This window comes from Rhyacophila brunnea, unplaced genomic scaffold (assembly GCF_057557595.1).
Source record: "Rhyacophila brunnea isolate RB1 unplaced genomic scaffold, BYU_Rbru_1.0 scaffold_20, whole genome shotgun sequence".
Classification (NCBI taxonomy): domain Eukaryota; kingdom Metazoa; phylum Arthropoda; class Insecta; order Trichoptera; family Rhyacophilidae; genus Rhyacophila; species Rhyacophila brunnea.
The window spans coordinates 17,359,948-17,374,172 of NW_028232860.1; the positions used below are offsets into that span (position 1 = coordinate 17,359,948).

The 14,225-nt window shown below is 33.1% G+C and overlaps 2 protein-coding genes across 2 annotated transcripts in view; both read left to right on the top strand.

Moving 5' to 3' along the window:
* mRpS5 (mitochondrial ribosomal protein S5) overlaps window positions 1-14,225 on the top strand; it is a 344,261-nt gene that overhangs the window by 166,591 nt on the left and 163,445 nt on the right. The window lies entirely within an intron of this gene.
* Window positions 5,325-10,053, top strand: LOC147071301 (iron-sulfur cluster assembly 2 homolog, mitochondrial). Its single transcript, XM_085948246.1, has 2 exons — window positions 5,325-5,608; window positions 7,009-10,053. Exons 1-2 carry the CDS (start codon window positions 5,334-5,336, stop codon window positions 7,184-7,186), a joined length of 453 nt encoding a protein of 150 aa, XP_085804372.1. The 5' UTR covers window positions 5,325-5,333; the 3' UTR covers window positions 7,187-10,053.

Here is a 14,225-nt window from a genome sequence, read left to right on the forward strand (position 1 = left end):
TGAATGGTATAGGGACCATACGAATAAAAGAAGATAGAATGAAGAAGAAGAAGAAGATGATGATTTTTCTAATTTAGAAACCTTCATGGGTATGCATACAACCACTTGCCAAAATTTCATTGCAATCGGATGAATGGTATAGGAACCATACGAATAAAAGAAGATAGAATGAAGAAGAAGAAGAAGATGATGATTTTTCTAATTCAGAAACCTTTATGGGTATGCATACAACCACTTACCAAAATGTCATTGCAATCGGATGAATGGTATAGGAACGCATACGGGACAGACACACAGACAGACAGACATTCATTTTTATATATTAGTATAGCCTATACTCTTCCCGCAAGTGCAAGCAATAAGTTTACAAAGTTTTATCGCAATCGGATGAACGGTATGGCTGCGCATTAAATACGAACAAACACACAAATTTTAATTTTTATATATTAGATTAGACTAGCTGAAGTACCCGGCTTCGCACAGGGTCGCTTCGTGGTTATATTTATCTTAGATATTTGAAAAATAATAAGAGGTAATTATTTTTTTTAATATTAAAATATCTGTGTAATACAATATGGCAATATGAAAATAATTCTAATAAGAGTAAAGGTCAAACATAAGAACACTAAATTAAAATCGAATCCAAAATATGAAAACGTTATTAATGTTATTAATATGTAGTAAAAAAAAAATCAAAATTGGATGGGACAAACAAACTACAAACTTTGTATGTTATATAATAATAATTTAGAAACCTTCGTAGGTGTGCGCACACAACTGACAAAAGTTTCATCGCAATCGGATGAATGGTATAGGAACGCATACGAATAGTAGAATAAGATGATTTTCTAATTCAGAAATCTTCGTGGGCATGCGCATGACAACTCACCAAAGTTTCATTGCAATCGGATTAATGGTATAGGAACGCATACGAATAGAAGAAGAAGAAGATGGTTGTACTAATTCAAAAACCTTTGCGGGCGTGCGCACGACAACTCACCAAAGTTTCATTGCAATCGGATCAATGGTATAGGAACGCATACGAATAGAAGAAGAAGAAGACGGTTGTACTAATTTAGAAACCTTCGCGGGCTTGCGCACAACAACTGGTCAAAATTTCATCGCAATTGGATGAATGGTATAAGAACGCATACGAATAGAAGAAGATAGAATAGAAGAAAAAGAAGATGAAAATGGTTGTATCAATTCAGAAACCTTTGCGGGCGTGAACACAACACTTAATCAAATTTTCATTGCAATCGGATGAATGGTATAGGAACGCATACGAATAGAAGAAGAAGAAGATGGTTGTACTAATTCAGAACTCTTCGCGGGCGTGCTCACAACAACTGTTCAAAATTTCATCGCATCGGATGAATGGTATAAGAACGCATACAAACAGAAGAAAAAGAAAATAGTTGTAACAATTCAGAAACCTTTGCGGCGTGAGCACAACACTTGATCAAAATTTCATTACAATCGGATGAATGGTATAGGAACGCATACGAATAGAAGATAGAATAGAAGAAGAAGATGGTTGTACTAATTCAGAAACCTTCGCGGGTGTTGGCACAATTACTGACGAAAATTTTATTGCAATCGGATGAATGGAATAGGAACGCATACGAATAGAAGAATATAGAATAGAAGAAGAAGAAGAAGAAGAAAAAGATGGTTGTACTAATTCAAAAACCATTGCCACAACAACTGACGAAGGTTTCATTGCAATCGGATGAATGGTATAGGGACCATACGAATAAAAGAAGATAGAATGAAGAAGAAGAAGAAGATGATGATTTTTCTAATTTAGAAACCTTTATGGGTGTGCATACAACCACTTACCAAAATTTCATTGCAATCGGATGAATGGTATAAGAATGCATACGGGACAGATACACAGACAGACAGACAGACATTCATTTTTATATATTAGTATAGCCTATACTCTTCCCGCAAGTGCAAGCAATAAGTTTACAAAGTTTTATCGCAATCGGATGAACGGTATGGCTGCGCATTAAATACGAACAAACAAACACACAAATATTAATTTTTATATATTAGAAGATTGTATTAATAGTACCAACAAGGCTATTCTAACATATCACTTATTAAGATCCAAAAAGAGCTACATATTGTGATGAATATAATATCACATTTATCACTTCAAGTGTTCAGGCAGTTAATTATTACAATAAGTTAACCGTCTGCTGGTCTATTCTTAACGGTTATCACTTTAGCACGTTTTCGTTATTTTCATTGGTTCAAATTAACACGGAAGACATTCCATAAACAAAACAGTTATCGGCGGCTATCTTCAATTCGTAATACTGCGAAAATTTAGGTTGGTACACATGTCGATCAAATTCGGATATGTTCGTGCTGCCGAACCCGAGCGGATAAGACTGAACAAAGCGGATAAAGCCGAACCAGCGCCATGTAGTCGGTAATGAGCCGAACACAAGAATTTTGTATTGACACGTCAGACATATCAACATAAGCTAAAATTATTTTATTAGTCATGTCATTGCGATTGCAGTAAAACAAATTATTATGTTACTACTAGCTGCTACTAGCCATTCAATATTTGACAGCTCGTGGGGAACTATAAATTAAGACGGTGGCCGTGACGTATTTATATTTCAAAACAGTCAGATCTTGCATCTCAATTCTCAATATGTAAAATTGACGTACTCTGTCTCCTTCTCAAAGTTAGCATGGCCAAGAGACGGGCTGTTAAAAGATATCACCTGTTGACTGTTTAGATGGTTAACCTTTTTACACAATTAACCGCCAGAATACGTAAAGTGATAAATGTGATATATTTATCACAATTAGCTCTTTTTGGATGTTAAGTGTCATGTTAGAATAGGCCTGCTGAACTGTCAAAAAGTGCTATCTTTTAACCTTATTAATTCTTATTTTGTACCATGTCCGATCCTAATAGGATCATATGGGCCTCCACAGAGTGGAGGTCTGTAACCTAACCTTATTAATACTATGATTTAAAAAAACACAAGTCCATTGCCAAAAACTGTAACTCAATTCAGAAAGCGCTTCAGTGTGAATTGTAAGAAGTGTCAGTGGACTGTAATCAATGAAAATCATAAAATTTAAGTAATACTAATATTTTTGGATATGTACTGTAACTGTCTCATCTTAATATTTTTGATTCCAGCACAGGATTCATTACATCCTCACTGTTATAGTTGAAGAAAGAATTTCAAGAAAAACTTATCTGGTTCCTCTATTCGTGGTAGGTAACAAAAAACATGCAACTTTTTTGGTCAACAGCCATTTCGGTTGTCGCACCATTATCAGATGTGACCTATTAATAAATTCAGTATTAAACATACCTAAGTAATAAATTAAATATTATTTTTAATAAATATTTACTTTCTTTCAGAATACTAAGCCACGGTTGAAATGTTTGGAAGTGATTTACGGTGAAATTCAAAGAGTCTTGAAAACGCAGTAATTTTTCCTCATCATCTATCTCTTGATTCTGGAAATTTACCATCAATAAAGAAAAATGCTATTCCTCAAATCGTCTTAATTGATTGTTTATGATAAAAATATTTTCCTATAAACTTGTTTATTTTGGCATTTCATTTTTTGAAGCAGGGGGGCCCTTACATGACTTTTACATAAATGTCCAATATTTATAGCTATGCCACTAAAAACTATCCACAGCAAAGAGATTAGACTCCTCCTTGATCCACAGTGTATTTTGGTAGCTAGGATGATGGAAAGAAGCATAAAATCTGGCAGGTGATGTCATATCATGCAGTTGTCGATAAAGGATCGTATTAAGCTCAACGATTTAATACTTCTTTGGTCTATTATACTACATTTACACATGCATGGATTTACTGCTGACGTTACGTATTATCGCGGCCATAACAAGAAAAAATGCGCGTGTAAATCGTATTATCGTGCAAGTTGCAAGATTGCATTTATGGATCAAAAAGTTGTGCAGGCTATCTATGCCGGCACGGTAGAATGTCAGTGGCGAACCTACCGGATAAAGTACTAACTACATCATGCAAAGCATTTTAGCGTTAATCGATTTTCACAACCAGTCAAATTACAACAACGCGTCTCACTTACACTTGGAGAATGAGATTGGTGAGACAGCTTTTACGTGTAAACAGTTATTATCGCGATAGTTGAATTTACACACTATTGGTGCCAGTAAATCTAGGCACGTGTACAGGTGCTATTAATGACAATGTCGATATTTTTATTATACTTTAATAAAAATTAATGGTTTTATAATGTAGATATAAAAGAAATTGTAAAATAGTAGATACATTGTATCTTATGCATAATGTTAACTAAAACTAGTTTTTGGGCATAACATATCAGCAAATGTATGCTGCTAGAGTTATGTTGACAGTCTGATAAATCCAGTTTACTCAAGAAGGTTTGACTTCAATATCTTTCAAGTTTACATCTTGATCACACTGATGGAATGGAAACCGCTTATGTGTGATGATAAGTGATAACAGTACATACATTCATAAGTTCGTATCATTGAACCTGAACTGAACGAATCAAATGGCACGTTGGATTTATTTGATTTGGAACCGTTTGGTAGAATGTCCACGGAAACGCTTTTCTGACAACTAATTTGTGTTGCTAGTACTTAAAATTAATTCATAATATATTAGTCTCTAAAACAGAAACATATTTATTGAAACGTCAACTTGTTACGAAATTCTAACCTCCTATCGTGGTCTACAATAATACAAATTTAACAAACTGTCGTAGGTATTCATTCATTTTAAATACACAAAATATAAAGAATGCTTCATAAATAGGTAGCCATTTAGTTAATTTATAAGATTTATAGGTATGACGAGTTTTTAAAAATTACTTTTGATTAGAGCTTTTCATAATTGACCACATGTTCATGTCGACAGTATGATATTGTGACTGCTTATCAACACTTTGACAGATTGCCATTAGTCTATGGATCGTCCGAATTGGTTTGACGTTTCATGTCAAACCATTTCTGATGGTCCGAGAACGGTTTGATTTTCAATGATACACTGAACCAAACGTCAAAACTCAAACCATTTTCGGTCAACTACAATTTGTATGTATATTGTCTATGGTTTAATTTGATTTGTTTCGTTCAGGTTGAAAGAAACGAACCTCAATAATAATTGTATATGGCACTTGATTGAATATGTATTTAAAGTAGGTATATTGTATCAGTATTATTTTGTTTAAATAATTTTTGTATATGGTAACACCTAGTAACCATAGGCAATAGAGAAAAGCGAAATTGACATTTCGCAACAGCTGTCAAATCAAAATTCCTTGAAAACATGGCGCATAATATTACGGCGTATCCGCGAATATTCCGACTGTTATCGACGTCTACTCGCGTTATTAGAACCCTGTCGTCCACAAAAAGCACGGCGAAACAAGATGACACCATTTCAAGTGAAATTGGATTGAAACTTAGCGACGAATGCGTGACGAAATTGAGAGATTTATGCAAAGATACCAACTCTCATCTCCGCCTGGCAGTGGAAGGAGGCGGATGCTCCGGATTCCAATATAAATTTGATTTGGATACAAATATGTCCGCCGATGATAAGTATGTCAGATTATTATTATCTAATATATATATCAAATACCTACATAATAATAACGAAGACATTGCTTTATTTTAGACTGTTTTACTAGATTTAGGTTCCTTAAACTTAATCACTTAAATGAGCCATCAAAGATGCTTACATACACTGTATAAAATAGGGTACCTACCTAATTTTATTGTACTTCATATCGTTTTTGTAACCGAGGTCTTTTGAGACCAAAAACCTAACAATCTACTGTAACCCAAAAATAGGCTGTGTTAAGTTTTGGGTTGTTTTCCAGTAGGTTCAAAGCTCAAAACACCTTAACCAAATTGACGATATGGAGTACCCTAAATAATGATAGCTTATATACCAGAGACAAACATTTAAGGATTAGATACCTCAATAGCTGAAATAACAGCCAGGCACATTATAAGCAGTATTCATATTTTAAAGCTATGACATTTTGCACTATCAATCTATTCATCCCACATTACTGCCCATTGGCAAGTAGTAAAAGATAATAATATTGCACTGGTCATAGGTACACAGTGTTGTAAAACAATTAGTTTCAGTTTATTTGGCTTTTAAAATAGCCTGAAGAATTCCGAAACAAGTTTGATCAGCAACTTTAAAATTATTTATGTACCTACTTATACAATTTTTAGTATATTCTAATTTTACATGTGTGGCACTAATGGTTTCCACACAGCGTTTATAATTTCATACAATCAACTTATTACTATTGCAATATCTTCACCAACATCAATGGTTTGTTATAATTTCATACTTATGGGGATGTTTTTGGGTCCAGACCCCCCCAGGAATGAAAAAATACAAATTATTTAGGTGAATGGAATATTACTTTGTCTTCTTCTTCGTCAGTACCTCATAATTGAGGATTGTGACAAATAATCTGGTTATCGAACAGCCATCTCAACGGGTTGCTCCCATATACGGACATAAAAGGATACTATCGATTCTAATAATAAATTATGACTAGGCCACATGCATTCGATAACCACTTGTGGATGCAACAGGTCACAATAACTCGTAGGTGAGCACGGATAGTTATAGTTGCAGGCTAGGTATTCATCACTAGACTCAAACTGCAGTGTCTGGGAATTTACCCTGAAAACTGCGGGGGGAATCCGTGGTTGAAGCGATGAAAAGCCATATAGCTAATCAGTGCCACTTGCTAGTTTTGACAGCGCTTCCTCTTAAAAAATCAATGATAAATTATTATGAATGTTTTTTTTGAAGTGGACCCCTCATATCACTTTCCTGCATACAGATGGACAAATAAATCAACGTGTACCATTTACGACGATTTTGTTATAATATGTTGAACACTCCAATAATGAAATTATTTTACCTTGCCGTACTGTGCTTATAATATTATAATCTAATTTACTTTCAGGATATTCGAAAAAGACGGAGCCAAAATAATTATTGATGAGACATCGCTAGAGTACGTGCAAGGATCGACAATCGATTACCACGAAGAGCTCATCAAATCGGCCTTTCGAGTTGTGAAGAATCCAAAAGCGGAACAAGGATGCTCTTGCGGGGCTAGCTTTTCCATCAAATTAGATTAATTTAAGACCTCATAAAAAATCTCCAGCAACTAAATATTGAAGTATCGTGAACTTCATGATAATATATTTCTATCGTTTTTATTTTGAATTAGTATTTATTCCGTGCTTCGTAATAATAATATTTTGATCATTTTAATATACCTAAATGGCCCACATACTTAAACTTACCACATAAATATTGTATATTGTATGATGTAAAGTAGGTTTTTTTACTTTTAGCACTCTCAAACCGCTTCTTGCTAATGATAATTACCAGAAACAATTCTTTAACACCTTGTTACACTCTGATAATAAGTCGAACTGAGAGTAATGGTTTTATTTTTAAGTTGTTTTAATATTAACTCTTATGACTGAATACCTACTTTATAAAAAAATATAAAGATCTGTAATTTTTTATGTTCATTATATGCAGAGTGAACGTGAAGTACTCAGTTTTCCTTGTGGATTTTCGATGAAACAGAACTCCTATGCAAATATCAACTTTAAATATGGTTTTTATAAGGTTATATGTTTTATGGTTGTGTGTTAGAGATACTATTTTATTTTCTTTTATAAACATAAAAAGACTTAGAACACTAATTATGCTTCTAATATATTGTGTGCTGAAAGACATACCTTTTTTGCCTAGTGTCATTAGACTCCGTTCTACGTCTATGCAACGGATGCCACTTGATCTAGGGCCGGACGCAGGTTTGTTATGCAAAAAAGATAGAAGCAACTATAATACATCCCCTGAAAAACGTCAGAAATTCTGTGGCTTTTTAAGAGAAATCACTCCTAGCTTAGTTAAAACTCAACCCTGACACTGTCAACCCTATCAACACCAATGCCACCAGCACCAGCGAATCCATAATATGTCTATCATTCTGTAATGTCACAGAGAATGACAAGATCAAGCAACCACGTTTTGTCATCTAGTTGATGATATTCTGTTCCCTTCTTATAATACTGTTTTCAGGTAACATATCTCTGAATCTTTTCAAAAACTTAGCCTGACTAGACCACCTTACATCTAACAAAAGTTCGCCATTTTCCGATCCACATTCTTCTAATAATGATCGGAATTGCGTTCTCTGTAAAGCTATACCACGAATTGAATTCACAATTTTAAAAGCAATATCCATCACGTGATCCAGGTTTAACTCTTTTGAACATGACGCCTGGTGGTGTATAATGCAATAATAACTGATAAATGTGGGTATTTCTTCATCATCTTTACATAAAGTAATAAACCCAACATGATTCCCAACCATAGCAGGAGCTCCATCAGTCATTACCGATACTAGTTTATGAATAGGAAATCGAGTACGATTAATATAAGTACGACTGAAATGCATTAAATATATCTTCTCTGGTTTGTTTCTCGGCTTTAATAAAACCATCTTGGAAGGGTTTCTTATGTTTCATTAATACATCTACTACCAAAGAAGCCACGGTAGCTGTCTTAGATTTTTCATTAAACTTGGTGAGAAAAGACTTGACCAGACTATTGTGATTTCAATTGTCCCACTTTATTTTTACGCAACTCAGTACCAGGCGGATAATTTCCATCATAGTTTCCATGGACAATTCGACAATGTCTTTCAGTATTGCCTCTTTTCGGAATTGATACACTCAAAGTACAAACAATACAAATATATTTTTCATTTGAGATAGTGAAAAAAAATTCCTCTTCCCATTCATTGACAAGAAATTTAGAAGAATTCACGAGAAATAGTACAATATTTATTATTATGTACGCGATCAACCAAAAATACCTTCGCGATCGACGCACTGGCCATCCCTAGTATATATCATTCAGTCATGCAATAAAATGTTGATATTGTTTTTGTATGCCATTAGTTATTTAGTGATGAATATTGGTACGTAATATTTTGTTACAATACTGACATGATATGCATTGTAATTAAAAATCACGTGGGTTTTGAATGCAATAATATCGATTTTTTGCCTTGACTGTAAAGATTGTTTTTCAAATAACGCACTGTACCTTTTGGGTTTAAATAATATATTATACTTATTATTGTGTTAAATCGAAAATTCAAATGCTAGTCTGTGGGCTTTTCTTCATAAAAATGAATTTCAGATGTAGAATTATATTTTTACTCAATCCTGAATGTACACAAGATTTGAAAATGTAAAATTCTTTTTATTAAAAATAGATTGTGAATTCCGGCGTAAGTAATTTTTTTTAAAAATATTGTTATCTAGTTTGTAAAGAATTTATATATGGTTTGCTTTAGATTATTGTTTTCATAGTATTTTTATATTATTTATTTAAATTAATAACATTGCCTGGAGCTGGCATATGCGATTATATTACAGTAGAACCACAATATAACCAACTAATGCGGGTAAGTCCGTTGCAGCCAAAAGTCTGTTATATAAATACACAAACAAAATCCTGTTTATTCATCTTTGGATGATATAATCCTTATTTTCCAAGATCATAACTTCATCTGTTATTTCACCTTCCAGTCATATGTGATACCCAGAGTCAACTTCATCTACCTCTAACCATTGTGAACTTATTGAATAGAGTAAATAAATGCACCCATTCACTTTGAGTAAACAAATTGTGCTGCTGTGTGAATTAGCGGCCAGCGTTGCAAACGTTCAGTCTACGAGTAAAACGGGGCATTATGACTCAAATTCGAATGCGAGAGGTATGACATGATTGTCATGTGCAGAACATTGTTTACAAGCAGTGTTACAGGATGTTTTTAACAATTTTCACATTTGACCGGATATTTTGTCCATTATATTGAGGTTCTACTGTATTACAAAATGTAAATATGTATATACACAATTTAAAATTGGTTAGAATAATATTTTATAGAATACACTTTCCTAAATAAATGAAAATAACGCCTATGAAGTGTTTTTCTTGTAACTTCTACTATACCACCCTTAGTCCATCAAGAAATGAAGTTTCGAAACAAAGTGCTTTGTTAATTCCACTATAACTGAGTTACTTTTTACCTGCTATTATGTAACTTAAGGTTCAAATACATTATGATGCATGTCGCATACTGTCACATCCTGACAGGGTGACAAATTTAGTCTATGGTTTCGTTATGCTGCAGAATATTTTGAACGATCACTATCTATATAAATTAAATGATGGAGAGTTTCAACTCTAATTTATTAGTATTTTTAATTATTATTCATACTAATTTCAATTAATTTTAACAGTTTCTACGTGTGCGTTTGTTAAAATTACTTGCAATATTGCACATTTATAGATAATATTTAGAACAGAACCCAACCTGCAGACCATAGATAATAGACAAAATTCTTATAGAAAATACATAGTGCCAAACACTAAAAACACACAATTTTGACATGAGTCGAAAATGTGTAGGCATTTAGAATATAATAAATAAGTTCATTGAGTCATGCGGCTGTCGATGCAGCGCGGTACACGTGAGTTGACCTCATTATTGTTCTGGTGATTTCGGCAAATTTTGCTAACTGACAATGTTCGTTTCAAGGTTAAAAATGTGCTATGGGATGGGAGCATCAGTCTGATAACATTTTAAACACCAAGAAAAACGACATTATACACTTATTTCCCAAAGCGGCACTTATACCCCGTTTACACGTGCAAGGATTTACTATTGTAAGTACGTATTATCACGGCCATAACAAAAAATTCACGTGTAAACACATATTGTCATGCACGTTGCAACATTGCATGCATGAATCAAAAAAGTTCGGAAGCTTCTGAATTTTAATGTGACAGTTGGGATTTTTTCAATCTGCGCCTGCGCAGTAGAACGAGACTACATTACTATAACGCGGAGAGACTCACTGAGGTTCAGCGATTTTTACGACCTATCAAATTAGTACCATAAAATGACAACATAGCGTCTTGCTTAAAGAAGAATATTGGAGAGACAGTCAGCACTTTTACGTGTAAACAGTCACGATAGTTTGAAATACACACTATTGCTGCCAGTAAATCCATGCACGTGTACTGGCGCTACTACTGTGACAGTACGCGACGTGCATCATAATGTAATCACAGCATTCCTGTTATGTATCTTAACTTAACTTAACTTAACTTAAGATTGTTCTGAGAATAAATAATAAATCAAGTGGTAGAGTGCAATGAAACGTCTGGTTAAATTTGATTGATATTTTATTCAAATAATATGCATGTTTAGTATATCATAGTAACATAAACATCTTTTAAAACAATATAACATAGTGATTTAGAAACAATAATGGTTTAAATATTTACACCTTACATCTATTGTCATTCATTGTCTTTCGACATGTAACATGCAGTACGCAATCTCCAATGATACAGAGCCCTCTGACACCATAAATAAACAATTTAGATATTTTCGTGGCGACCCATTTTTTTTTTAAATTCAAAAGTTATCCAGGTTTTTATCTAATATGATATGTTTATACCGTTATTGATCTCTAGTATCAGAAATAATAGTGTGTATTTAAATATTATATTTGACATCTACCGGATAATAATAAGTGTAGGTACCTATTAGTTATACATTGTGAGAAAAAAAAAATGTAAGTACACATTTTCCGGTTTAGAATGTTGAGATACTCACTACTACATTATGCAGAACTAGCCTATTTCCTATATCGCTAATTTTCCAGAAAAGTGTATCAAAGGTTATTTTTTTTAACCTTTTCTATGCCTCACGATATTACTATGGCAGTATCTGACAGACCGTAGATTTTTAACGACACACGTTAAATGTAGAGCAAAGGCTCTTACTACTTGCTGTAATACCGATAATTTGTGGCTTAGTATTTCATAATTATTCAAACAGATGTCACTGTGTTTAATTTTTTAGATTATGCAAATCAATCGACAGTGGCTAGTAATTTCAGTTTAAAGTCGGACAAGATAACTCGCGAAAATTGTATGTGCGGCCTGTCAATCACGGCCTCTTAGAGTGAGATAACTTGCTGAAGGCATAGAACTGGTCAATATCTAAGAATAATAATTGAGAAAGAGAGAGAGAGAAGTTGAAAATTTTATATTTGTGGTAAACGATATTTTTGGGTTTTGTATTCTTTTTTTATTGTATTTTAATATTTATTACAACAATATGCCCAATTTCATTAGGCGATAAAGACTTTATTGCAATTTGTATAAACACAGAATAAAATTTAACATATCGGTGGCATTTATTAATTTTATTGTATCATTTTGCTATTTAGTTTTAAATTTTTTTTTGTATGCTTTTGGAGGGTTTTCAAAGACTAACAATCGACAGGAGGTCCACAATACCATAATATGTTCCAACTGAGAAGATTTTATAAATAATAATTGAAAAGGTCTTTAATAAGATATTTTTGTTCAAATCAATGTAAATCTATGTCCATTGCACTACACACAGCACTATGAAATCGCAGCCCATAGCTTTAACACTATTTATTGATATATTTTAGAAAAAAAAAATATATATATATATATATATATATACGTTCACTACAACAGGCCATGAGATCCAATGACAGTAGTGTAACCAGTAATATAAGTGAAACAATCACAAACACCCACGCTTGAGAAAATCACATACATATCGACCGTGTTTAGGAAAAAGGGCGTAACCCTCACAGAACAAATTTTACCGGAGAGGCAAAAAACGTTTTTTGAGAGATTTTAGTTTAATATTTTTTAAAAAATAGGCACAGACGTTAGGTGCATGATGATTGATGATGTGGTGTAATATATTTTCGATCTAATAATAATTAAAGAAATTATTACAGAAAAATCATTAAAATTGAGGATAAATGCTTTTTTCCATAAATTAAAAATTAATTAATCTCAATAATTAAAACCTGAATTAAGATAATAATTCGGCATTTGCGGCTTACTTCCTTTTTATAGAATGTGTATTTAGTTGTATACATTGTTAATATTTAATAAAATCACTTTTCGAAAAATCGAGGGTTACGCCCTTTTTCCTAAACACAGTCGATATATTGTGACTTCACCGGGATTGAACCCGGAGCTCTCGGATGAAAGGCCAACGCCCTATGCACTGGACTATGGGAGCCGAACATACTGCTAAACGGTCACTTAGAATAGTTCCTCCACATGTGTACGGAAACAATTTTATTAAAAAAATCTTCCCATAATGTTGAGACAGATTCATTCAATGTTTCCGCATATCGGAAGTAATTTCACTTAGGCTAGTTCTGCATTAGGTAGTAAACTGTTAACTCTTGTGAACTCAAATATTTAACCTCAAACTGAGACAAAATACTCAAATTATGGTTTCATTGGTTGAAACAGCAGAAGTATTCTTAAGTGTAAAGTAGAATTTTTTTTTCTTAACATAAGATAACATGTACATAAGTTCTAGTTCTGCAACCCAGGTTGAATCAAAATGATACAGTAATTATTATGGTTTTTACTCTACCATCAGAAAGAACTATAGGATACTTCAAGAATTTTATTAACTTATTATGTAGTGAAAGACCATAACTTCTTGGCAGCGTAGATAATATCTATATAATAAATAAATACTATATTATGGTCGATGAGTAAAATACTATATATATGTATATAATATATTAAGGGGCCTTATGCACAGCAGCTATGCACACGACAGAATGCAGGGATTGCTGGAGTGATAAATAAGAAATTTAAAAGGAGTCATGATCCTCAATGGTGAAAACATAGAAAGAAGAGAATAGAGTTGCATAGGTATGCATACGGCCCCTTAGGGTCAAAGAAACTGATCTAATTTTTTTCTACTTTACAGGAGACCCCCAAACACAAGTAAATTTACATTCCACTGACATTAAAAAGAAAGTGTTTTCAGAAGATACGTATTAAACTATATTTTATCTGTTGAATTTTTCACTTAACGTAATATGTTATTTTATGTCCAGTACCACACGTAACTCAAAAGCATTAAAAATTGTGATACATTTCTTCAACCCTAGGGGACTGAACTATAAATTAACATCATTTTCTTATGATATCTTTAATAATTGTACAGAGCTAATTAGTTTTTAATGCAGTGACCACTACACACTAGACATAACG

Coding starts and splice junctions, on each gene's coding strand:
- LOC147071301 (XM_085948246.1), top strand. CDS start 5,334: ATGGCGCATAATATTACGGCGTATCCGCGAATATTCCGACTGTTATCG. Junction 5,609..7,008: donor AATATGTCCGCCGATGATAA/GTATGTCAGATT, acceptor ATTTACTTTCAG/GATATTCGAAAAAGACGGAG.